Source organism: Bufo gargarizans, chromosome 1 (assembly GCF_014858855.1).
Source record: "Bufo gargarizans isolate SCDJY-AF-19 chromosome 1, ASM1485885v1, whole genome shotgun sequence".
Lineage (NCBI taxonomy): Eukaryota > Metazoa > Chordata > Amphibia > Anura > Bufonidae > Bufo > Bufo gargarizans.
This window is the reverse complement of record NC_058080.1, coordinates 518,914,768-518,938,843: the sequence shown is the minus strand read 5'-3', so window position 1 is coordinate 518,938,843 and position 24,076 is coordinate 518,914,768. Positions and strand designations below refer to the sequence as shown.

At 44.4% G+C, this 24,076-nt stretch overlaps 1 protein-coding gene across 1 annotated transcript in view; it reads right to left on the bottom strand.

Annotated features, from left to right (window-relative positions):
• MYO18B (myosin XVIIIB) overlaps positions 1 to 24,076 on the bottom strand; it is a 758,252-nt gene that overhangs the window by 616,375 nt on the left and 117,801 nt on the right. The window contains exon 13 of the mRNA XM_044275382.1: positions 12,044 to 12,188. Within this exon, the coding sequence (XP_044131317.1) occupies positions 12,044 to 12,188 (145 nt within the window). The remainder of the gene's footprint in view (positions 1 to 12,043; positions 12,189 to 24,076) is intronic.

The window sequence follows — 24,076 nt, the reverse complement described above, 5'->3', positions numbered from 1 at the left end:
AACGAAATATACCGCGGTATTAGGAAACGGCGATATCGCCATATCGCTGTTTTTTTAATACCGCGGTATATCGAAAAACCGGTATATCGCCCAACCCTAGCAGGGAATAGGATATAATCCAGTCTGCAGTAGCTGTTATGTGGGGAAGAAAAGAACGTGTAGTCCCAGGAGTTGGGATTTAGAGCTAGCCATATGTCAACCAGATTGCTTTTGTGAATTAGCTTCTATATACTGTTAAGAGTGTTTTTGGGAATAGCAGTCCTGCCAGAGGACGTGTCAACATGGGGATTAAGGGGCAAGTTAAAGTCTCCAGCTAAGTCTACCAGACCCTCTCTGAATTCTTCGAATTGTTGCCAGAACAATGTAAACCAACTTTTGTGGGCTACATTGGGGGCATAAATGTTAACAAAGGTGTATAGTTGAGTGTTTATTGTCCCTTTTACCAGGTGAAAAGTCCTTCATTATCTAGTTTGGAATCAATCAGTGAGAAATCAGTGTGTTTATGTATACCTATGCTTACCCCTAGTCTGTTAGAGTGGGCAGAGGTACTATGGTACCAAAGATTGTAGCGGTTGTGCGAAAAATTGGGTGCCTTATTGTGTTTAAAGTGAGTTTCCTGGATAAAGATTACATTGGATTTTTCTTTACGTAATTGTTGTAAAATTTTACTTCGTCTAGAAGTGGATTTAAAGCCTCTAACATTGTATGTTGCTATTCTGAGAGTGGTCATGATGAAGTGTATAAGGTGTAAGATACTCTGGCAACATAGCTCATTCTAGTGGTGCGTAGAGGGGGTGCATTCCGTATGAGAAAGGGTGCTTTGCTACTTGGACTGGAATGGATGTGGGAGGGAAGGCAGAAGTAGGAGAAGGCTGAGACATACAAAACAAAGCCAGTAAAAATGTTAGTATCAATGAGCCTCCAAAATAACATAACAGTTAGGAGGTCTGGAAAATTTAAACATTACCACCAGGGGCGTAGCTATAGGGGAAGCGGCTGCTTTGGAGCCTAAACTCAGAAGGGGCCCATCCAGGATGAGAACTAAAATATGTTATTGTCAGGGCCCCTCAACAGTATTACACAATAAAATTATACACAGTGACAGTTTATGCAGCGTAGGAAATGGATGGAGCAGCTGCTGGGCCTGGTCTGAGAGAGCGATCTTTACTAGCTGACATTAAAGGAAAGGGTTGCGAAGAAATTACTGGGGAAAGGGGGCCCCATTCAAAATTTTGCTGTCCGGACCAGTCATTTCTGGTTATGCCACTAATGACCACATAAGGTCAAAACTTTTGAACAGGGTCAAAAGTGGGCAGCATGTCTCGAGTTTAGGCAGCTGCTGGTACATAGATACATGAACCATGAAAAGTTAAAGGAGGTGATAATAAAGTTAGGCATAACTAACAGAGGGAAACTTAATATTTCCACTACAGAGTCAGCTTTGATGGCCAAATCCATACCATGGACTGTAAAGGGGTGCTCCCAGGCTCTCGACCAGATGGTGAAATAACTCCAGCTAGTAAGGCTGGTAAAGGGTTGAGAAACTGGGCCCGGGAGACCCAAGCAGGCCACTAGGGCCTGTTTCAGCTGAAAAGTGACGGGCCCATCACTCCAGACCTGTCTGAAGATTAATTTGTAAGGGGGGGTGCTTAGGCCTTAGTCCTCTTCTGAGATGATCTGTCTTGGGGTTAATTTCCCCTTGTTTCTTCTTGGATCTTTGGGCTTTGTTTGAGAGAACTGTTTCCCAAGGGGTCGATGGAGTGATCTTTGGGGGAATGCAGACATCATTTGTCACATACCAGTGAGGAATGTCCACGTCTTCAATCTCTAAGCCTTCATAGAGGTCTGGAAGATCCCTTGGGGATTTGACGATGTATTTCTTTTCCTTCTAAGTGATTAGTATTCCAAATGGGAACAGCCGGAAGGCAATTTTTCTGTGCCTTAAGGTGTCTGTCAGTGGTTTTAGAATGCATCTCTTGTTTAATGTGGCAGGAGCCAGGTCTTGGAACAGAAGAATAGGCGAGCCTTCATAAGTTATTTGTGTGCGTTCTCTCGCCTTTTTCATCACTTGCTAATTCTGGGCAAAATTTTGGAGTTTGCATATTATGTCTCTTGGAGGTTCGTTGGGTCTAGGTTTGGGCCTTAAAGCCCTGTGTGCTCTTTCAATAATGATGGGTTCAGAGTAGTCTTCGCCCAATAATAATTGCAGATTTCAGAGACATGTGGTATTGCATGTGGAGCGACAGATTCTGGTACTCCCCATATACGAATATTGTTTCTTGTGCCTCTGTTGTCCTGGTCCTCAATTTAATCATATACGTGGTTGATGTGTTGCTGATATGTCTCCAGAGTAGCTGTGTTCTGTTTGGTGTACACTATTATGGCGGATTGTGAGGACTCGAGTGCTTCCACTCTGTGTCCCATTTGCCGCATCTCTTTTTTAATTTCGGATAATTCCTCTAGGACTGGATTTAGAGCTTTAGTCAGGGCTTGTGAAATGAAGTACCTGGAGATAGGGAGGTCAGAGGGAGTATCAGTTGAGGTTTCTTCTTCACTGTCCCTTTTTAGAGACAAGGGTACAGGATGTGGAGCGGAGCTTTTAGGAGTTAGGAATTGAGCCCCTAGATGATTTTAGGTTTTATTCATTATGTAACTGTCAAGATCCGAATTAGACAGGGAGGAGATCTTTGTGGGTCTCTGGAAGTCTTGCGTAGAGCCCCTCTGTTTGCCAATTTTCACCATATGTGCTGCTAGACCTGGTCCGTTTGATAATCGGGACCACTCCCTTTACATGTAGTAGGTATTAATGCATGGTCTTTCCTGACTTTACAGGAGGGTTTAGGATAGAGTAATTCCCCTTATATCTAGAAAGATAGACGTTTGGGGGGGAACAGAAGGGGAGGGGGAAAGGAGAGGCTGAATATATGTGAGGTTGTTCTATGCTGAATGAGTCCTCCTTGTTATAGTATCTTCATATTCCAAGACACTCTAAGGTAGTGGATAGACAGGAGGTGTGGCTCAGAAAATGGGACGTTGGTCCTTTAAAAATAGGATTCAGGCGGACTCTAATTGCTTGGGGTCCTCAAAAATGTAGGCATCGGCTATATGAATGCCGTAGGGGTGACGTTAGGAGAATGGCTAGATGAGGGCTAGAGGGGAAGTGCAGCAGAAAGATATACAGAGGGGGTCTGGATTTCCTGAAGTGTGGCTGGAGTGGTTTCTGAGTTAGTCTTCTTACTTATCAGATCAGGTAAGGAGTCACTTATGTGAAGATGTGAAGGGCCGATATCAACTGTGGCCCAGGCACACTGGAGACAGTCGATGTGGGTCCAGAGGTATAACTAGACTGGAGTGGATTTGAAGCTGTTCCAGCTGCTTGAAAGGTGGGTCTCTGTGTGTTGCTTAGGCCGCAATCTCTTGCGTGAGGTAGGCCCAAGATGATAACTTGGTCTGGATGTTGAAGGCTCTTCAAGGCTTTACTAATGGTCTTCTGATGCCGCCCAGGGGATCTTCTGCAGGGCGGAATGACTCTGGGAGTAATGCGCCGAGTCACGGAGCAAGCGTGTGTTGTTACTTTAGTCCTCGGCTCCTCACAGATTGTAGACCCAAGGCGTAACTCTGGGTCTAGGGCAGTGTTGGCGAACCTATGGCACGGGTGCCAGAGGCGGCACTCGGAGCCCTCTCTGAGGGCACCCGCACCCTGGAAAAAGTCTATGGCACACTAATATGACTTAGATTTTTCCTGCCCTTCATCAGCGCAGGGCTCGCTATGAACAGCACAGGCAGCGCACTGAGTGTAGCAGGCTACAAAAACACGGACACAGTGAATGTGCTTTCCACATTTTGCGGATCCGCACATTGCCAGAACTATATAGAAAATGCCTTTTCTTGTCTGCAATTGCGGACAAGAATAGGACATGTTCTATAGGCTCTACAAAAAATGCAGTGTTCGCCCGATCAGGCCTGATCTTGTGCGCACGCTTGCGTTCAGTCCGCCCCACCGCAGTGACAGAATAATTTTTTTTCTAATCACTGCAAAAACACCGTAAAATCGCTGCGGCGCTATAAAGATCACTTTTGAGGGGCATGGCGAGTTCATAGAAGATTTTTTTTTGGGCACAAGTTAGCGGAAATTGTTTTGTTTTTTGTTTTTTTCGTACATAGTCTCATATTCCACTAACTTGTGAAAAAAATAAAAAAATCTTACATGAACTCACCATACCCCTTCACGGAAACCAAATGCGTAAAAATGCCCTGTGAAATCCTAAAGGTACTCATTGGAATTTGGGCCCCTTTGCGCATCTTGGCTGCAAAAAAGTGTCACACATGTGGTATTGCCGTACTCAGGAGAAGTAGGGCAATGTGGTTTGGGGTGTATGCATATACCCATGCTGGGTGAGAGAAATATCTCAGTAAATTGACAACGTTGTATAAAATTTTTTAAAAAGTTGTCATTTACAAAGATATATCTTACACACAGTATGGGTATATGTAAAAATACACCCCAAAACACATTGCCCTACTTCTCCTGAGTACGGCGATACCACATGGATGACACTTTTTTGCAGGCTAGGTGAGCAAAGGGGCCCAAACTCCCATGAGTACTTTTAGGATTTCACAGGGCATTTTTTACAAATTTGGATTCCAAACTACTTTTCACGCTTTAGGGTCCCTAAAATGCAAGGGCAGTATAAATACCCCACATGTGACCCCATTTTGGAAAGAAGACACCCCAAGGTATTCCGTGAGGGGTATGGTGAGTTCATGTAAAATTTTATTTCATTCACAAGTTAGTGGAATATGAGACTTTGTAAGAAAAAAAAAAGAAAAAAATTTCCGCTAACTTGTGACAAAAAATAAAAACTTCCATGAACTCACTATGCCCATCAGCGAATACCTTAGAGTGTCTACTTTCCGAAATGGGGTCATTTGTGGGGTGTTTCTACTGTCTGGGCATGGTAGAACCTCAGGAAACATGACAGGTGCTCAGAAAGTCAAAGTGCGTAAATAAAAATTTTTGCACCATAGTTTGTAAACGCTATAACTTTTACCCAAACCAATAAATAAACACTTATTGAATTTTTTTTTAATCAAAGACATGTAGAAAAATGTATATAGAAATGTAGTTTTATTAGAAAAAATTTACAATAGAAAGTGTAAAATGTCAATTTTTGGCAAAAATTTCGGTGAATTTCAATTAATATAAAAAAAAGTAAAAATCTAGTGGTGCGTAGAGGGGGTGCATTCCGTATGAGAAAGGGTGCTTTGCTACTTGGACTGGAATGGATGTGGGAGGGAAGGCAGAAGTAGGAGAAGGCTGAGACATACAAAACAAAGCCAGTAAAAATGTTAGTATCAATGAGCCTCCAAAATAACATAACAGTTAGGAGGTCTGGAAAATTTAAACATTACCACCAGGGGCGTAGCTATAGGGGAAGCGGCTGCTTTGGAGCCTAAACTCAGAAGGGGCCCATCCAGGATGAGAACTAAAATATGTTATTGTCAGGGCCCCTCAACAGTATTACACAATAAAATTATACACAGTGACAGTTTATGCAGCGTAGGAAATGGATGGAGCAGCTGCTGGGCCTGGTCTGAGAGAGCGATCTTTACTAGCTGACATTAAAGGAAAGGGTTGCGAAGAAATTACTGGGGAAAGGGGGCCCCATTCAAAATTTTGCTGTCCGGACCAGTCACAAGTTAGTGGAATATGAGACTTTGTAAGAAAAAAAAAAGAAAAAAATTTCCGCTAACTTGTGACAAAAAATAAAAACTTCCATGAACTCACTATGCCCATCAGCGAATACCTTAGAGTGTCTACTTTCCGAAATGGGGTCATTTGTGGGGTGTTTCTACTGTCTGGGCATGGTAGAACCTCAGGAAACATGACAGGTGCTCAGAAAGTCAAAGTGCGTAAATAAAAATTTTTGCACCATAGTTTGTAAACGCTATAACTTTTACCCAAACCAATAAATAAACACTTATTGAATTTTTTTTTAATCAAAGACATGTAGAAAAATGTATATAGAAATGTAGTTTTATTAGAAAAAATTTACAATAGAAAGTGTAAAATGTCAATTTTTGGCAAAAATTTCGGTGAATTTCAATTAATATAAAAAAAAGTAAAAATCTCAGCAGCAATGAAATACCGCCAAATTAAAGCTCTATTAGTGAGAAGAAAAGGAGCTGAAATTCATTTGGGTGGTAAGTTGTATGACCGAGCAATAAACCGTGAAAGTAGTGTAGTGCAGAATTGTAAAAAGTGGTCTGGTCATTAAGGGGGTTTAAGCTAGGGGAGCTTAGGTGGTTAATAATTATTTCATGAGGTATCACTATCTGTCTTGAAAGCAGAGAGATTCAAATTTTTTAAATAGTAAATTTTTCAAAATTTACGTAAAAGTGGAAAACAAAAGACTCATGCCTCTTCATCTGAGAGTCATAATGTAGTAGTCAAACAGCTGTAGCAGCACCAGCCATCTTGCCAGTACTAGTAACAGTGCTCTGTGTAGACAGGCAGCATGAAAACAGGCCCCATTCCTACCAAGTATATAGGGTGATATAGGGCACAGCATTTACATGTTCATGACTGCATCTCCTGTCTACACTCCCTTTCATCAGGCCTGGTTCCCCTGCTACGCTGATCCTAGTCACCTGGTCGGTCAGGTAAGACTGCTTGCGTCTACACAGGCGCAGCAGTTACATCTATCTTTGTTCCACCAGAAGTGGGGTACCTATCATTGAACCCTAATACATGTTGTATGTGTGTGTTGGCTGGGTGTGTGTTAGCGTCCATACAGGCGCATCAGTGCCAATTAGTGCTTTCTCTTTCCTGCCAGCAGCGGGGTCAATATTATAGAACCCCTTGATTATATCTTGTATTGTGATGCATCCTTAGGTGTATATTTTAATGTATATCGTATAAAGGTTATATTTTAATAAGGATATTTCCCCACATTCTTTACATTGTGGGCCACTCATAGCAGTACTAGTAACAGTAGTAGGCCACAGTTCTCGCTTGTGCCACATTATTATTAAGGACAAAGGGGATGAGATTGTGGACTACATGGTTCACTCCTCCTCTTATATGACCGCTGAGTCTGACACCATGCCTTGGAGCCAGAGGTTATTCCTTCTGTTCTTTCTCCTTGCGGCCCTGGAAAAATCTGTTTACTGGCATGATCTCTGTCTTCACTGCCCCCTCCTAGTGGGGAGCCTTCTTTTTTTTGCCTAAGAGAAAACTAAATCCCATATGAAATGGAAGATACTCAAAAGAGTTTCCTTATTGATGATAAGTTGTGTGAACAACAGTAAACGTTTGGACTGCCATGAGGAGAAGCTCCAGCAAACACTGGGGACCCCATGTATAGCTGTATTGTTAATGATGCTGGGAGTAGTGGCACCTGTAGCTACGGTGGTGCTGGTGGGGGCAGTGGCACTTGGGGCAAATGCAGAGCAGGGAATGGGGAGGGGTGCCAAGGAGCCCATGAAGACATGTTACAGTTTGGTAAATGTGTCATGGAGGGTGAGGATGACAATGATTATGTGTTGGACAGGACCTGGCGAAAGATCATGGTGATAAGGGGGAGGTAACATCAGAGGAGCAGGGTGGAGGCAGCAATAAAAAGCAGAGGCAATGTATGTCCAGAACCTCCCAAGAAACTGCAAGGGCCAGATCTGGTTATATTATAGTCAGCTCGGGAACTGGTGATGTTGCTGATACTGTGGGTGCAGACTCAAAACATGCCAAACCTGAGCCAAGCTTGGCGGCCACTAGCTTTGATGCATATGAGTATCTTCCATCTGGCAATTTTTCTACATTGCCGTGTGTAAGATCTGCAGGATTAAAATAATCTGTGGGTGTTCAAACACAAACATAGGCACCACAGGTCTACTGCAGCAAATGAAGTGGCATCTCCAGATCCTGGAATGGAACTGTCCACCAGCTAGCGGATCAGTAGTGTTATCCTTCTCCCAGTATCCTTTGCTTCAGCCAGGTCACATTTACATGCAGTACAGTGTCCTTTTTATCATCATCATCAATTACTACTTATCCCACTCAGACAACTCCTTCTCTCCCTCTGCTCCTTTGTCAGCCATCGATAATGGGATGTGTGGCCAGCAAACAACTCCACATGCCCAGTAATCTAATGGTGTACAAGCTTTACTCCCACCTGGCTAAGTTGCTTATGGTGCAGATGCTGCCATACCACTTAGTGGATTCTGCTGCTGTTAGGGAGCTGAAAAAGTGCACTCATAATCGCTGGAAGATACCTAGCCTCCATTCATTTGAAAAAAACAACATACCTGTACTTTCAAATGGCATAAAACATGGACCATTCGGAGCACCTGTTACAAGTTGGGACAGTACATGTCTTTCATGACCCACTGGGTCAATGTTTTCGTGGCAGTGGCAAAGCAGCACCGAAGCCAGGTCCTTTTGAAACCTCTGTGTGTGTGTCAGTCTGACTTCCACACGAGGCACTTATCTATCTCCTCCATATCCTCTGCAATGGACATCTTTCCATCCCCAACAGAAGTAGTGTGAAGCATTGCTTCAACTCCTACCCCCCCCCTCCTATCATATTTGAAAGTGAAGCTTTGTCATGCTGTGCTAAAGCTCATCAGCTTGGATGAGAATAGCCACACAGCTGTTCACTTGTTAAAGTGCATTAAGCAGCAAACATCATGCTGGTTGTCTCCCCACAAACTCAAACTGGGCCATGTGGTCAGTGACAATGAAAGAAACATTGTTGCTACACCTAATATTAGGGTGGGGAACACTCCCTACATTGCGCCGGTGCAAAATTTAGTGGTACAACAATTTTTGAAAAAGTACAATGGCTTGCAGAGGCTGCTAGCCATGTCCAGGAAACTTACCTCACATTTCAGCCATTCTCATGTGGCAGTGACTTCCAGTGACAGAATAGTCTAACATTGCACCGCTTGATCCGTGACATTTCAGCTCACTGGAATTCCACCATACATGGATGGAGCATCTCTACGAGCAGCGTAAAGTGATGAATGATACTGTACATGTTAAATACTCAGACCCTTTGAAGAGGCCACAAGATTTGTCAGTAGGGTCAACTGCTGCATCAACAATGTCATCCCCCTCATGTTTATTTTGCTCATGCAAGTGCAACAAAGGACAGCGGAATATGAACAGCTTGCGAATCTTCCTGGCCGCTGTGTAACTGTTGGGGACCCACACAGACATAGTCCAAAGGAGTAGGAGGAGGTGGTGGAGGAGGATAAAGAGCTACTACTGGAAAATAAGAAGGATGAGTCGGTTGAGGAGGAGCAGTAGGTTGCTGATGATGATGATGACAAAAACACTGGCCATGATGACCAATTATCACAGTAGAGGGCAGAGCTGGAAAGAACTGGGTCATGGGCACACTTTCATACTGAAAGGTGTGTCCTTACTAATCCAAGCAATCTGAGGATTACAGGATAACCATGCTTTTAGACCCTCGCTATTAACACAAAATGGCTGAAAGTTTTCTTGTTGCCAAAAGTGAGGACAAATTGCTGTATCATCAGTATACTCCGTTTTTCACAGGTTTTGGTGAGTGGACGCCTGCTCCTGATGCAAATCAACAAATGAAGAAATGCTGCCTGAAGAACCAGATTTAATCCTACCTGAACTGTGACCTTTCTCTGATGCATACCATGTTCCCTGACCCCATGGACTTCTGGGAAAGCAAACTGGAACAGTGGTCGAAACTGGTCCACTTTATTCTCTCTGTACAAAACATCACTTTTGTCCAAAATCAATAATGAATGGATCAGTGGGGATGTGCAATACCTCTGGCTAAGGCTGATGAACAGATCTGTCATTGCTGACAGTAGCTATTTATGTCCAGCCCCATCACACCACTGCCTCTGTCTGCCAGCCAACCATCGTGCTCCATACCATATGGTTGCTGCTGCTGCCGCCACTGCCCACTGCTAATTGCCTACTGTCACTTTCAGTACACTTACTAATAATACTGCACAGACCCCACTACTATGACTACTACCCCAACACAGCTGCCATACTTACTGCATTGTCTCTTCTATGCTGCACTGCTAGCACTAGTATTGCATCCACTATTACCCCTACATACCTTACCTTTCCACATCTACACTGTATTGCTGCTGCTCCCAAATAAAAGGGAGAATTTTTCAAGGCATGTTTAAGTTCTGAACAAGCCACTCATTCTTTTGACAAATAACACTTGTGTGTAAAAATACCAGCAGGCATTCTGCCTCCATTAAAGCATAATTTTTGGATGCTTGTGCAGAACAAGCCACTGTTTCTTATAACGATAGCATGCGTGTGTGTAAACAGGGGTAGTGATCTGCCCCTGTTAAAGGAACAAGCCACAGTTTTTTTTCTCATAACACTGTTTAAACACCATCTACTACTGATAAATGACAATTTTTGGAAGGTTTTTAATAGGAAAAAGCATAACACATGCAACAGCACAGTCTGTTTGTTAACCATTTGTTAACACCGTCAACCATGTGTTTACCCATTGATATATACTGTATGTCAGTGTCACTCATTACTTGCTATTGCTGTCATTGCATTAAATAGCTTAAAAGGGAGGAAGGAGAGTAAGAGCAACATTGTTAAAAAATTTAAAGAATCAGACATGCAAAGAAATTTGCTTATCTTTACTCAGGATAAGTCATCAGTATCAGACTGATGTGTTCCTGACACCTGGCACCCCTACTGGCTCCATCCACAGTGTTGTTTCAGGTACTAATGGCTGTTGAACACAGCTGCTTGTGAGGGTCCTGGGTGTCAGACCACTACTAATCTGATATTGATGGTATGTCCTGAGGATAGATCATTATTATTTAGAAACAAGAGGACCCTTTAAGATCCAGCTAAACAGTGAGGTAGTTATATAGTGCTATATAAAGGGGTTGAGTTATAAACCCCATTTAAGTTTAGGCCAGCCTGGTAATCAGTGAGCCCCACTATCTGAAAACCAGCCAATCAGCTGCTCTCACAAGGGAAAGCTTAGTCATGCATACAGTGTACTCTTACATACTGGTCATTTAAATGAATGGCTAAATATATGATACATGGATGGGCCATGCCTCCCAGAGAAAGAGATGCTTCTTATTAGTTACTCATTGATATTGCTATTCAAGGGAGTCCAGATTGTGGTAATCTCCTTTAGGACATCCAAACCCCTTAATGGCTTACATGAATTCTGTACTAGTGAGGAAACCTCAATAATAAAAACAGACTTGCACATTAAAATAATGTTTACCAACCAAGGTAGTTCCCACTGTTCCTTGAAACATGGTTAGTTGTTTTGAGATGCACCATGAAGTACAGACCAGTGGGAAACCCATGAAGTGTCAGAATATATTAATTTCTAAAGCCAACACTACAGCACAACCAAACATTGCAATTTATATAACATAAAATAAATAAAGCATGTTCTTAGAAATCAGTAACCAACTATGAAGTAAAAAATCTATTCAATGTGTTAAAATGAACCTGAAATACAAATCTTTTTACAAGTACTGTTACACAGAAAAACACATAGAGCATGGAATGAAATATGGACAGTTCAGGTCTTTCTGCTGCTAAACATGATACAATAACTGCACTTTGGGCCTCATGTATCAAAACTCTTATAGAGAAATGGTCTTGCTGCAGCCCATGTTTCATTTTCTCCTACTGTAATAAATGAAATCTGGAATGAAACTCTGAACCAGCTAGATGAATTGCTTTGGTAACACATCCATTCTTCCTCTGATACATGAGGTCCTCTTTGTATGAAATAATCCCTAACAAGACCAAACGGAATGTAGAGGTCCAATGCAAAATCATGTAAATGCAAAAGAAAATCAGTAATGCAACAATTTAATTAAAATGCCACATGATGATGTCAAAGACAGTGAAATTACATCATCTGGTAGGACAGATTCATAGCTAGAAAATACTTGGGTGCATAAACTCCTTCAACATTAGAGCATGTCAGTCTATTCACTACCATTGCTTTCAGGCATTGTACTGGTAAGAGTTTTGCCTTACCTTTACATGCACCTGCTGCTCCAAGGTGATAGATGCTGGCTAGAACATGCCAAATGGCTTTTTGTTCATTTACCATGAATCCCAAAACCTCCATAGCAGATTGGAGCTGTTCAAATCCTGTAGATGCCTTCTGCTTCTCCTCTGGCTATAAAATATTAAAAAAAGGTACATTCAAATTCTAAAGTAAATTAAATCAATGTAACTATCCATATATGTATATATATATATATATATATATATATATATATATATAGTGGGGACTCGCTCTGGTAGACAGGATTAGCGGACGTAGTATAGAGGTAACAACAAGTTATTTGGATCAAACAGTTCAGTGTTTTATTCACACTTTAGGCAAGTGACAAAACAAGCAGTCATATTCAAACAAAAAGTCACCTTGCGGTGTTGGTGGTAATTCACACCATGCAGCAATTCTGCCTCAAAGAGTCCTTGCCGATAGCAGCACCAACCTGTTTTCACGCCAAACAGGTAAAAAACCATCAACAAGACACAAGGCTCCCAGATCCCAACACAGAGACCTGGCTTCTGAGCACAGCTGCCTAGTTAAGGACAGCCAGGTGCTGCCAAAACCCTGAACAGCATTTAAAATCAGATCCGGTATTTTACCTCACCTGGCTGTAAATCAGCCCAGCAGCACATGCTGGGAAGAAAATACCTGTTTTCCCAGACCAAACCTCTCACTGTGTCACTATATATATATATATATATATATATATATATATATATGTTACACATGGAATATAAAAAATGCTATTTTCAAACTAGAGTCAAGTCTTTCATTCACAACTGAGCCATTGCAGCTACATGATGAACCTGCTTTCAATGGAACCCAATGGTTTCTGATAGATTTTATTGACCGTTAGGCCTTATGCACATATTTTTCATCCATGTGCTATCCACATTTTTTGCAGCTAGCACACTGACCCATGCTTTTCAATAAGGCCATATACAAATTCATATTTTAAGTGGATCCTATTCCACAAATTATAGAACATGTCCTATTCTTGTCACTTTTCTGGGCAAAAAAAAGCCTGTCCTATTAATAGGAGTTAGTAAAATGCGGAATGGCCAGAGAAGGTATGTGTATCTTGTGGATCCGGTATTTGCAGATCAAAATATGGAAATGGCCTCTTCTATTAGTTGGTCCTGCTCTAGATGCTCACACACTGTAGTTAGTAGCAGACATTTCATTATGTGCATATCTTGGCTGCCATTACACATGTGGCTGCTTCATGAACTACCACCAACGAGTTGCAATAACACAGTTGTACAAATCTCTAAGTAGTGAGACCCCTAGAGGCCATACACAGCATATAACATATTGTTACATGGCCATCTGCCTTATCTGTACATTGTTTAGAGCAGGGGTGCACAACTTTTTCTGGTTGGGGGCCACATTGCCAGACTGAACCGATCACGAGGGCCGAAAATAAAATTTAAAGGGGTATTAAGAACTGAAATATTGTATTTATGGTGTATTGTACATACTGTATATACTATAAATGTCTGGTTACACTTCCAGGACTCCCATCAAATGGGGGAATACATGAAAAATACATGTGAGCAGCCACAAGACATAGACATACATTTCTGTTACCAGATAGTTGGGGGCCGCACAGAATGGTATCAAGGGCCGCATGTGGCCCTCGTGCCGCAGGTTGTGCACCCATGGTTTAGAGGGATACGAGTACATATTTTTCAGTGGTAGACAAGAAATTATTTGAGTTGTTTATTGCAGTCAACAACAAAATATAACAAAATAAAGCAAAAACATATCATAAAATATCCACTCAATGAGTCATGGTTGGAACTTGCTAAATTCTATATGAGTATTTTCTCCATATTGAATTCAGTAGTGGTGAGGGTCAATTCACTTTTTTCCTCTGGCAGCAAAAAGGCTACTATTACGTCTGCTTATTGTCTTCATTTTGGAAGATTCATCAGGAATATACTGTGTACCTTTCTAGCCATTTAAACTAAATACTAGAAAAACTGATAACAAAATGCTAAATTGATAGCATACCCATTACACAATGAAATACATAAACCCTATTATTTCGCTCTGATGAGAGTGCTGTTTAGTAGCCCAGAGGGTCAGTTTATTCAATGTTCAAGGGATTCCATAAAATATAGTGTGTCCACTTTTCCGGTCCATAAACCCCATCTCTCTCTTTCTTGCATGTGGCATTGTAAACTAGGAGGCTGTGTTTATGGCTCTGCCAAATTTGGTTTATGGCTGTTTAACACTTCTGTGTAGGACAAATTACAAAGTATATAATGCATGCATGAGCACCTTCCACTCAATACAACATTACCTGAGCTTTATTGAAGGAAAATCCATTTACTTTTTACTGGCCCTTTAGTGCTACAATTGCAAAGTAAGGTTAAACACATCAAAATGCCCTATAGGAATCTGATATCATCTGATATTATATAATGATAGGGGTATTGTAATATGGAACTATATTTGGCTTATCTTTTCTTTATTTAATTTTTTTATTGATTAATTGGTTTACCTAATATAAGTTATTATTTATTGCTGACATCCATATAATTAATTAAAAAGGATTTTACTTTTTCTAAAATCTAAAGCTGAAAACTTCAGCGACTGTAGCGCTGGTGTACATAGAGACTGCATTAAGCGAAACGTTCATTAAGTAATAAACTGTGGGTGCAGTCACCTAAGTTATTTGCCAACAGCACATTGCTGCTGCCTAGTGATGAGTGGCATAGGTAATATTATTTTTTCCGATATTTTGCTAATTTTTCGCATACTATTCGCAATAAATTCGCGAATTCTAGAATTGATAATCTCCAGTCATTATTTTTGCGATTGTGCAAATTGGCACTAATGATGCGCATATTTTTTGCGCGATACATGCAACTTTACATTTTATCAGATCTGAGTAGATATGGTGCACTAAGTATTGTTGTGACATCACAGCACTATGTCTGTAGCATGTATGTATGGACAGCAGAGAAACAGTAATTCCTATATACACTATCTAACACCCTACACTGGAACCTATCACCTACACTATATCAGTATCTAACCTACACTGACTATCTCCCACTATCTGTATTACTAATGTAATTTGATAAGGAATAGGATCCAGATAAAAGCACAGAGCACAGCAATGTCACTGCTCTCTCTCTCTCTCAGAACTGCAAAAAAAAACGCAGAAAAATGGCTGCTGGGGAGATTCTTATATAGTAAGGGGTAGGCAACTTTCCTATTGGTTGCTAGGAATGTTGCTAAGCTCAGACAAAGATATTTCAGCCTTCTCATTGGCCCACAAGCAAGAAGGGATGCTACTGATGAAACGAATTACGAATATAGCACTATATTCTACATCTTCGCAAATTCTCAAAGTGCAGATATTCGCGATAAAAAATTGTGATTAGAATATTCACAATCAACACTACTGCTGGCAAACAATGATTCTGTATGGAGCAAGCGATGGCATTAGTGATTGCTCCTCCCCATTCCAGTATGCTTCCTTCCCCACAATCACATGCTCCATCCAGCAGTGTAAAGTGGACTTTAAAGGGCATCTGTCAGCAGATTTGTACCTATGAAACTGGCTGACCTGTTACATGTGCACTTGGCAGCTGAAGGCATCTGTGTTGGTCCCATGTCCATATGTGCCCACATTGCTGAGAAAAATGATGTTTTAATATATACAAATGAGCCTCTACGAGCAACAGGGGTGTTGTCATTACACCTAGAACCTCTGCTCTCTCTGCAACTGCTGCGCACTCTGAACTTTGATTGACAGGGCCAGGTGTGATGACATTTTCACTGCCTGGCCCTGTGGAAGTGGAGAGGACATGGCAGTTACAGAAAGATCAGAGCCTCTAGATGTAAAAGCAACTTCCCCGTTGCTCCTAGGGGCACATCTGCATATACAGTGAGGAGCAGAAGTATTTGAACACCCTGCGATTTTGCAAGTTCTCCCACTTAGAAATCACTGAGGGGTCTGAAATTCACATTGTAGGTGCATTCCCACTCTGAGAGACAGAATAAAAAATCAGGAAATCACATTGTATGATTTTTAAAGAATTTTTTTGTCTTACACTGCTGAACATAAGTATTTGAACACCTGAGAAAATCAGTATTAATATTTGGTACAGAAGCCTTTGTTTGCAATTACAGAGGTCAAACGTTTCCTGTAGTTCTTGACCAGGTTTGCACAGACTGCAACATGGATTTTGGCCCACTCCTCCACACAGATCTCCTCTAGATCTGTCAGGTTTAGGGGCTGTCACTGAGCAACTGTCATGGTCTTACCTCCTTGCTGTTCTCCTTCGTTTGACATGTGCTGGCGGCCATCTTGGTTTCTGGGTTTCTTGTAGCCTCCCACCCTGCGGCTCCTCCTTCCCACTGGGAGGAGCTGGATGCCTAGCTCATATATATAGGAGGTCTGTGGATTCAGTTCCCTGCTTGGTCCTCCTGTGCTCACATGCTTCTAAGACTGCTGCTGCTTCTGGTTCCTGATCCTGGCTTCGTCTGACTACCCTGCTGATTCCTGATCCTGGCTTCGTCTGACTACCCTGTTGGTTCCTGATCCTGGCTTCATCTGACTACCCTTCTGGTTCCTGATCTCTGGTTTCGCAAGACCCTGCTTCGGTTTAGCCATCCGTTTGGACTTTTTATTTTCAATAAAGCCTTCTTATTTCCACTCATCTCTTGTTGTACGTCTGGTTCATGGTTCCATGACATTAGGACCAAGCCATGAATTCTGACGGTACAGGGCCATCCTCGCTACCTATGCTGGTTGCCAGACTTGATCAGCAGGGTCACCTGTTGGGTCGGTTCGCTGTGGCGTTGCAAACCCTGCTTGAACGCACGGCTCATTTAGCTTCCGTTGCCGATGGGTCGGTTGTCGCTCCTGGGCCCGCTCCTACTGCCGCTCCGGTTGTTGCGCCAGAGTCTACCCCGACACCTGTTGCTGCGCCTGCGGTGTTTCGGGGTATGATCGGTTCTGCCCCCCTTCCACAGCGCTTTGGGGGAGAGCCAACTCAGTGCCGAGGTTTCCTTAACCAGGTGGGCATTTACTTCGAGTTGCTGCCACATGCCTTTCCTACTGAGAGATCAAAGGTGGGCTTCTTGATCTCGCTGCTCTCGTACAAGGCCTTGGCCAGCCCTTTATGGGAGAACAACAATCCGGTGGTTGCCGAGTTTTCCGGTTTTGTTGCTTCTCTTCGGAAGGTATTCGATGTGCCGGCTCGTGCTGCCTCTGCTGCGAAGCTCCTTATGTCCATCAGACAGGGTTCACGATCCGTAGCTGAATACGCCATTGAGTTTCGTACCCTGGCAGCAGAGGTGGACTGGAATAATGAGGCTCTGGTCGCTGCTTTCTCTCATGGTCTCTCGGATGCCTTGAAGGATGAGGTTGCAGCTAAGGACCTACCTGTGGAGCTCGAGTCTCTTATTTCTTTCCTGATTTTGATTGACACCAGACTCAGGGAGAGACCTTCCTTTCAGGAGAGCCTGCGGAGGCCTTCTAACAGATTGGCGCCTACGTTTGCTGTCCCACCCGTGCCTCCCTCTCCTCCCACGCCTCCTGGGGATGACTTGTCTGGGGGTGAACCCATGCAGCTGGGGTTTGCTCGCCTGTCCGAGGGGGAGAGGGTACTCCGGAGACGCGAGGGCCGATGCATGTACTGTGGTCTCGGTGGGCATTTTCGGTTGGCATGCCCGAACCGTCCGGGAAACGCTCGCACCTGAGATCCTGTCGGGGGCAGATCTTGGGTGGAGTCTCCTCGTCCCCGGTTTCCCGTGTTGACAAACCACTGATTACTGTTGTCCTCTCCTGGGTCGGGGGCTCGGTGACGACCCAGGCGTTGGTGGACTCTGGTGCTGGTGGTTTGTTCATTGATAGTGTGTTCGCTGCCGCCAATTCCATTCCTCTGCAGCCTCGAGGTTCCCCACTGGCTCTTGAGGCGATAGACGGCAGACCCCTTCTGCCGCCACACGTGACTCATGAGACCCTTCCAGTGGGGATGGCCATTGGTGCCGTTCACAGAGAGTCGGTCTGTCTCCAGGTTATTTCGTCTCCACACTACTCGGTGGTCTTGGGGTACCCCTGGCTCCAGAAGCATAATCCGACTTTCGATTGGAAATCGGCCGAGATCCTCTCGTGGTCACCGCAGTGTGGGGCTAGTTGCATCCATGGGCCTGTCAAGTTGCTGTGTACTTCCTCGGACTCTCTGTTGCCTCCTGAATACGAGGAGTACCGGGATGTATTCGATAAGGTGCGTGCGGTTGCCCTACCTCCGCACCGCCCATACGATTGTGCCATAGAGTTACAATCTGGTGCCGTTCCTCCTCGTGGCAAAGTCTATCCACTGTCGGTAGCGGAGAATGAGGCCATGGAGGAGTACGTGAGGGAGGCGCTTTCACGCGGACACATTCGCAAATCCTCGTCCCCGGCAGGGCCTGGATTTTTCTTTGTGAAAAAGAAGGGCGGTGAGTTGAGGCTTTGCATCGATTACAGGGGTCTCAATCGCATCACGATCAAGAACGCTTACCCGATACCGTTGATTTCTGAGCTGTTCGATCGCCTCAAAGGGGCCACGGTCTTTACCAAACTCGACCTGAGGGCGGCATATAACCTGGTAAGGATCAAGGCGGGCGATGAGTGGAAGACCGCGTTTAACACCAGGACCGGTCATTATGAATCCTTGGTTATGCCCTTTGGGTTGTGCAATGCGCCCGCAGTCTTCCAGGAATTCATCAACGATGTTTTCCGTGACCTGTTGCAGCAGTGTGTGGTGGTCTATTTGGATGACATCTTGGTATATTCTGAATCCATGGAGGCCCACATTCTGGATGTCAGACGAGTGTTGCAACGGTTACGAGAGAACAAGCTGTTCGGTAAGCTTGAGAAATGCGAATTTCACCGATCCCAGGTAACCTTCTTAGGTTACATCATTTCCGCTGAGGGGTTCTCCATGGATCCTGAGAAGGTTTCGGCTGTCTTACAGTGGCCCCAGCCCAGTGGTCTTCGTGCCCTGCAGCGCTTTTTGGGCTTCACCAATTATTATCGGAAGTTCATCAGGGACTTTTCCATGCTAGCCAAGCCTCTCACGGATCTGACCAGGAAGGGCAGTAATCCCCAGGTCTGGCCGCCCGAGGCCATCCGAGCTTTTGAGGCTCTAAAGTCCGCCTTTGTGTCGGCTCCGATTCTGTCGCATCCCAACCCTGGGTTGCCGTTTGTCCTCGAGGTGGACGCGTCTGAGACGGGAGTAGGCGCCCTCCTGTCTCAGCGTAGAACACCAGAGGGTCCTCTGCTTCCTTGTGGGTTTTACTCCCGGAAACTGTCTTCCGCGGAGTGCAACTACCAGATTGGTGACAGGGAGTTATTGGCCATCGTGCAGGCCCTTAAAGAATGGAGGCACTTGCTCGAGGGCTCGGTGGTTCCGGTTCTCATCCTGACGGACCACAAGAATCTGACCTACCTCTCTGAGGCCAAGAGATTGACACCACGTCAGGCCAGATGGGCTCTGTTCTTGTCACGTTTTAATTACGTGGTCTCCTACCTACCCGGTTCCAAGAACATCAGAGCGGATGCCTTATCACGGCAGTACTCCGAGCTGTCCGGGGAGGAGTCGATTCCGACTTCGGTCATACCTCCGAATCAGATCCTGGGCGCCATTCGCACCAGCCTGACCTCTCCCCTGGGTGAGCAGATTTTGGCGGCTCAATCTGGTGCTCCCTCTGGGAGACCCAACGGCAGGTGTTTTGTGCCTGAGGAGTTTCGCACTCGGTTGTTGCGAACCTACCATAACTCCAAGGCCGCGGGGCATCCTGGAAAGAATCAGCTGTCCTGGGCTGTTTCACGTCTGTTCTGGTGGCCTTCTCTACGTTCCGACATCGCCGCATATGTAGCGGCATGCTCCGTTTGTGCCCAGAGTAAGTCCCCTCGGCACCTTCCGTTGGGCCTTTTGCAACCCATAGCCACCGGGGAGCGTCCATGGTCACACCTGGGGATGGATTTCATTGTGGACCTCCCTGCATCCCGAGGCCATACGGTCATTCTCATGATAGTGGATCGGTTTTCCAAAATGTGCCACTGTGTACCTCTCAAGAAGTTACCCTCTGCACAAGAGTTGGCCTCGATTTTTGCCAGGGAGGTCTTCCGGTTGCACGGTTTGCCCAAGGAGATTGTGTCGGATCGGGGGAGTCAGTTTGTGTCCAGGTTCTGGCGCGCCTTTTGCTCCCAGTTGGGGATTCATCTCTCTTTCTCATCGGCCTACCACCCTCAGTCCAATGGGGCCGCAGAACGATCCAATCAGGCCTTGGAGCAATTCCTTCGTTGCTATGTCTCCGATCACCAAGACAATTGGGTTGACCTCCTGCCTTGGGCTGAGTTTGCCAGGAACACGGCGGTGAACTCTTCCTCTGGGACGTCTCCCTTCATGGCCAATTATGGGTTCCAACCTGCCGTGTTACCGGAGGTATTCTCTCCCCAGGATATTCCGGCTGTGGAGGATCACCTTTCCGTCCTACGTGCTTCTTGGGTACAGATCCAGAGGTCCCTTGAGGTCTCTGCGCAGCGCCAGAGACTCCAGGCTGATCGCAGACGAGCGCCCGCTCCTTCCTACCAGGTCGGAAACCGCGTATGGTTGTCCACCCGCAACCTCAACCTTCGAGTGCCCACTCCCAAGCTGGCGCCTCGCTTTGTTGGTCCCTTCCGAGTGCTTCGCAGGGTAAACCCGGTAGCCTATGCCCTTGCGCTTCCTCCTGGCATGCGGATCTCCAACGTGTTTCATGTCTCCCTCTTGAAGCCACTGGTGTGTAATCGTTTCACTTCCTCGATTCCTCGGCCTCGTCCGGTCCAAGTGGGCAATCGTGAGGAGTATGAGGTGAGCAATATCCTGGACTCACGCCTGGTCCGCGGCCGGGTGCAGTTTTTGGTCCATTGGCGTGGTTATGGTCCAGAGGAGCGTTCCTGGGTTCCCTCCGCAGATGTCCATGCTCCTGCCTTGCTCCGAGCCTTCCACGCACGCTTCCCTCAGAAACCGTTCCTTACTCCGCGGAGGAGGGGCCCTTGAGGGGGAGGTACTGTCATGGTCTTACCTCCTTGCTGTTCTCCTTCGTTTGACATGTGCTGGCGGCCATCTTGGTTTCTGGGTTTCTTGTAGCCTCCCACCCTGCGGCTCCTCCTTCCCACTGGGAGGAGCTGGATGCCTAGCTCATATATATAGGAGGTCTGTGGCTTCAGTTCCCTGCTTGGTCCTCCTGTGCTCACATGCTTCTAAGACTGCTGCTGCTTCTGGTTCCTGATCCTGGCTTCGTCTGACTACCCTGCTGATTCCTGATCCTGGCTTCGTCTGACTACCCTGTTGGTTCCTGATCCTGGCTTCATCTGACTACCCTTCTGGTTCCTGATCTCTGGTTTCGCAAGACCCTGCTTCGGTTTAGCCATCCGTTTGGACTTTTGCCTTACAGCTTTATTTTCAATAAAGCCTTCTTATTTCCACTCATCTCTTGTTGTACGTCTGGTTCATGGTTCCATGACAGCAACATGGAGTTTCAGCTCCCTGCAAAGATGTTCTATTGGATTTAGGTCTGGAGACTGGCTAGGCCACTCCAGAACCTTGATATGCCTCTTACGGAGCCACTCCATGGTTATCCTGGCTGTGTGCTTAGGGTTGGTGTCATGTTGCAAGACTCAGTTACGACCCATCTTCAATGCTCTGACTGAGGGAAGGAGGTTGTTGCTCAAACTCTCACAATAAATGGCCCCATTCATCCTCTCTTTAAAACAGTGCAGTCATCCTGTCCTATTTGCATAAAGCACCCCCAAAGCATGATGTTACCACCCCTTGCTTTACAGTAGGGATGGTGTTCTTGGGATGCAACTCATCCATCTTTTTCCTCTAAACACGACGAGTGAAGTTTAGACTAAAAAGTTCTACTTTGGTCTCATCTGACCACATGAATTTCCCCCATGCCTCCTCTGGATCATGCAGATGGTCATTGGCAAACTTCAGACATGTGATGACTTGAGCAGGGGAACCTTCCGTACAATGCATGATTTGAAACCATGATGGCGTAGTGTTCTACCGACAGTGACCTTTGAAACTGTGGTCCCAGCTTTCTTCATGTCATTGACCAGCTCCTCCCTTGTAGTTCTGGGCTAATTCCTCACCTTTCTTATCATCCGTGATACCCCACGAGGTGAGATCTTGCATGGAGCCCCAGTCGAAGGAGACTCACAGTAGTCTTTAGCCCCTTCCATTTTCTAACAATTGCTCCAACAGTTGATCTATTTTCCCCAAGCTGCTTGGCAATTGCCTGTAGCCCTTTCCAGCCTTGTGGAGGTCCACAATTTTGTCTCTGGTGTCTTTTGACAGCTATTTGGTCTTGCCAATGGTAGTAGTTGGCGTCTGACTGATGGTGGGGTGGACAGGGGTCTTTAAAGAGTTCCGACAGGTGCTACTAAGTTAGATTAATGAGTGGAGCAGAGGTGGACTTTTTAAAGGCACAGTAACAGGTCTTTGAGAGACAGAATTCTTGCTGTTTCTCAGGTGTCCAAATACTTATGTTCAGCAGTGCAAGACAAATACATTCTTTATAAATTGTACAATGTGATTTCAAGAATTTATTTTATTTTATTCTGTCTCTCAGAGTGGGAATGCACCTACAATGTGAATTTCAGACCCCTCCATGATTTCTAAGTGGGAGAACTTGCAAAATCGCACTGTATTAACCAGTAGGATACCAGCACCGTACATGTACAGCGCTTGTATCAGGGTCACATACAGCTACGGCGCTCTGATGGGGTATTTTTGTAAACTGCAGAATCAGAGTAATACAGGTGAAACTCGAAAAATTTGAATATCGTGCAAAAGTCCATTTATTTCAGTAATGCAAATTAAAAGGAATTGCATTAATGCAGCTTAAAATTTGAATTTTGTGAAAAGGTTCAATATTCTAGGCTCAAATTGTCACACTCTAGTCAGCTAATTAATCCATACTCCCTGAGCAAAGGGTACCTTAAAATTGAGACTTTGGGGTTTCATAAGCGGTAAGCCATAATCATCCAAATTATAACAAATAAAGGCTTGAAATATCTCGCTTTGCATGGAATGAGTCTATCTCATATGTTAGTTTCACCTAAATGAACTTTGCACGATATTCAAAATTTCTAGTTTCACCTGTATATATTGAGGTCTATTTTGCTGTTAACCCTTGCTGTGTTGCAAGAAAAAATTGATTAACATAAAAAAATCTACCAAAAAAGTGAAATTTTGAAATTTGTTACATCAGTTCTGAATAATTTGGGGGGTGTAGTTTCTAAAATGGGGCCATTTATGGTTGGTTTCAAATTACATAAGCCCATCAAAATAACTTTATAACTGATTTAGTGCTTAAAAAAATTGTGAAAAAATGTGAAGACAGTGAAGCATGGTGGCGCAAGCATCATGATATGGGTATGTTTCTCATATTACGGTGTTGGGCCTATTTATCGCATACCAGGGATCATGGATCAGTTTGAATACATCAGAATACTTAAAGAGGTCATGCTGCCTTAAGCTGAAGAGGAAATGCCCTTGAAATGGGTGTTCCAACAAGACAACGACCCCAAACACACCAGTAAACGTGCAACATCTTGGTTCAAGACCAACAAGATTGACATTATGGAGTGGCCAGCCCAATCCCCGGATCTTAATCCAGTAGAAAACTTGTGGGTTGACATAAAAAATGCAGTTTCTGAGGCAAAACCAAGAAATAGAGAAGAACTGTGGAATGTAGTCCAATCATCCTGGGCTGGAATACCTGTTCACAGGTGGCAGAAGTTGGTTGACTCCATGCAACACAGATGTGCAGCAGTTCTCAGAAACAGCGGTTATACAACAAAATATTAGTTAACTGATTCAAAGGAAAGCAAAATCTTGAAACATTTTTCAGTTTATATAGTGAATGTTTGAGTTTGTAAAGAAGAATACAAACACTGCTATTTTTTTTGAACAGTCTAATATTCACTTTTTTTAAAGGAACAA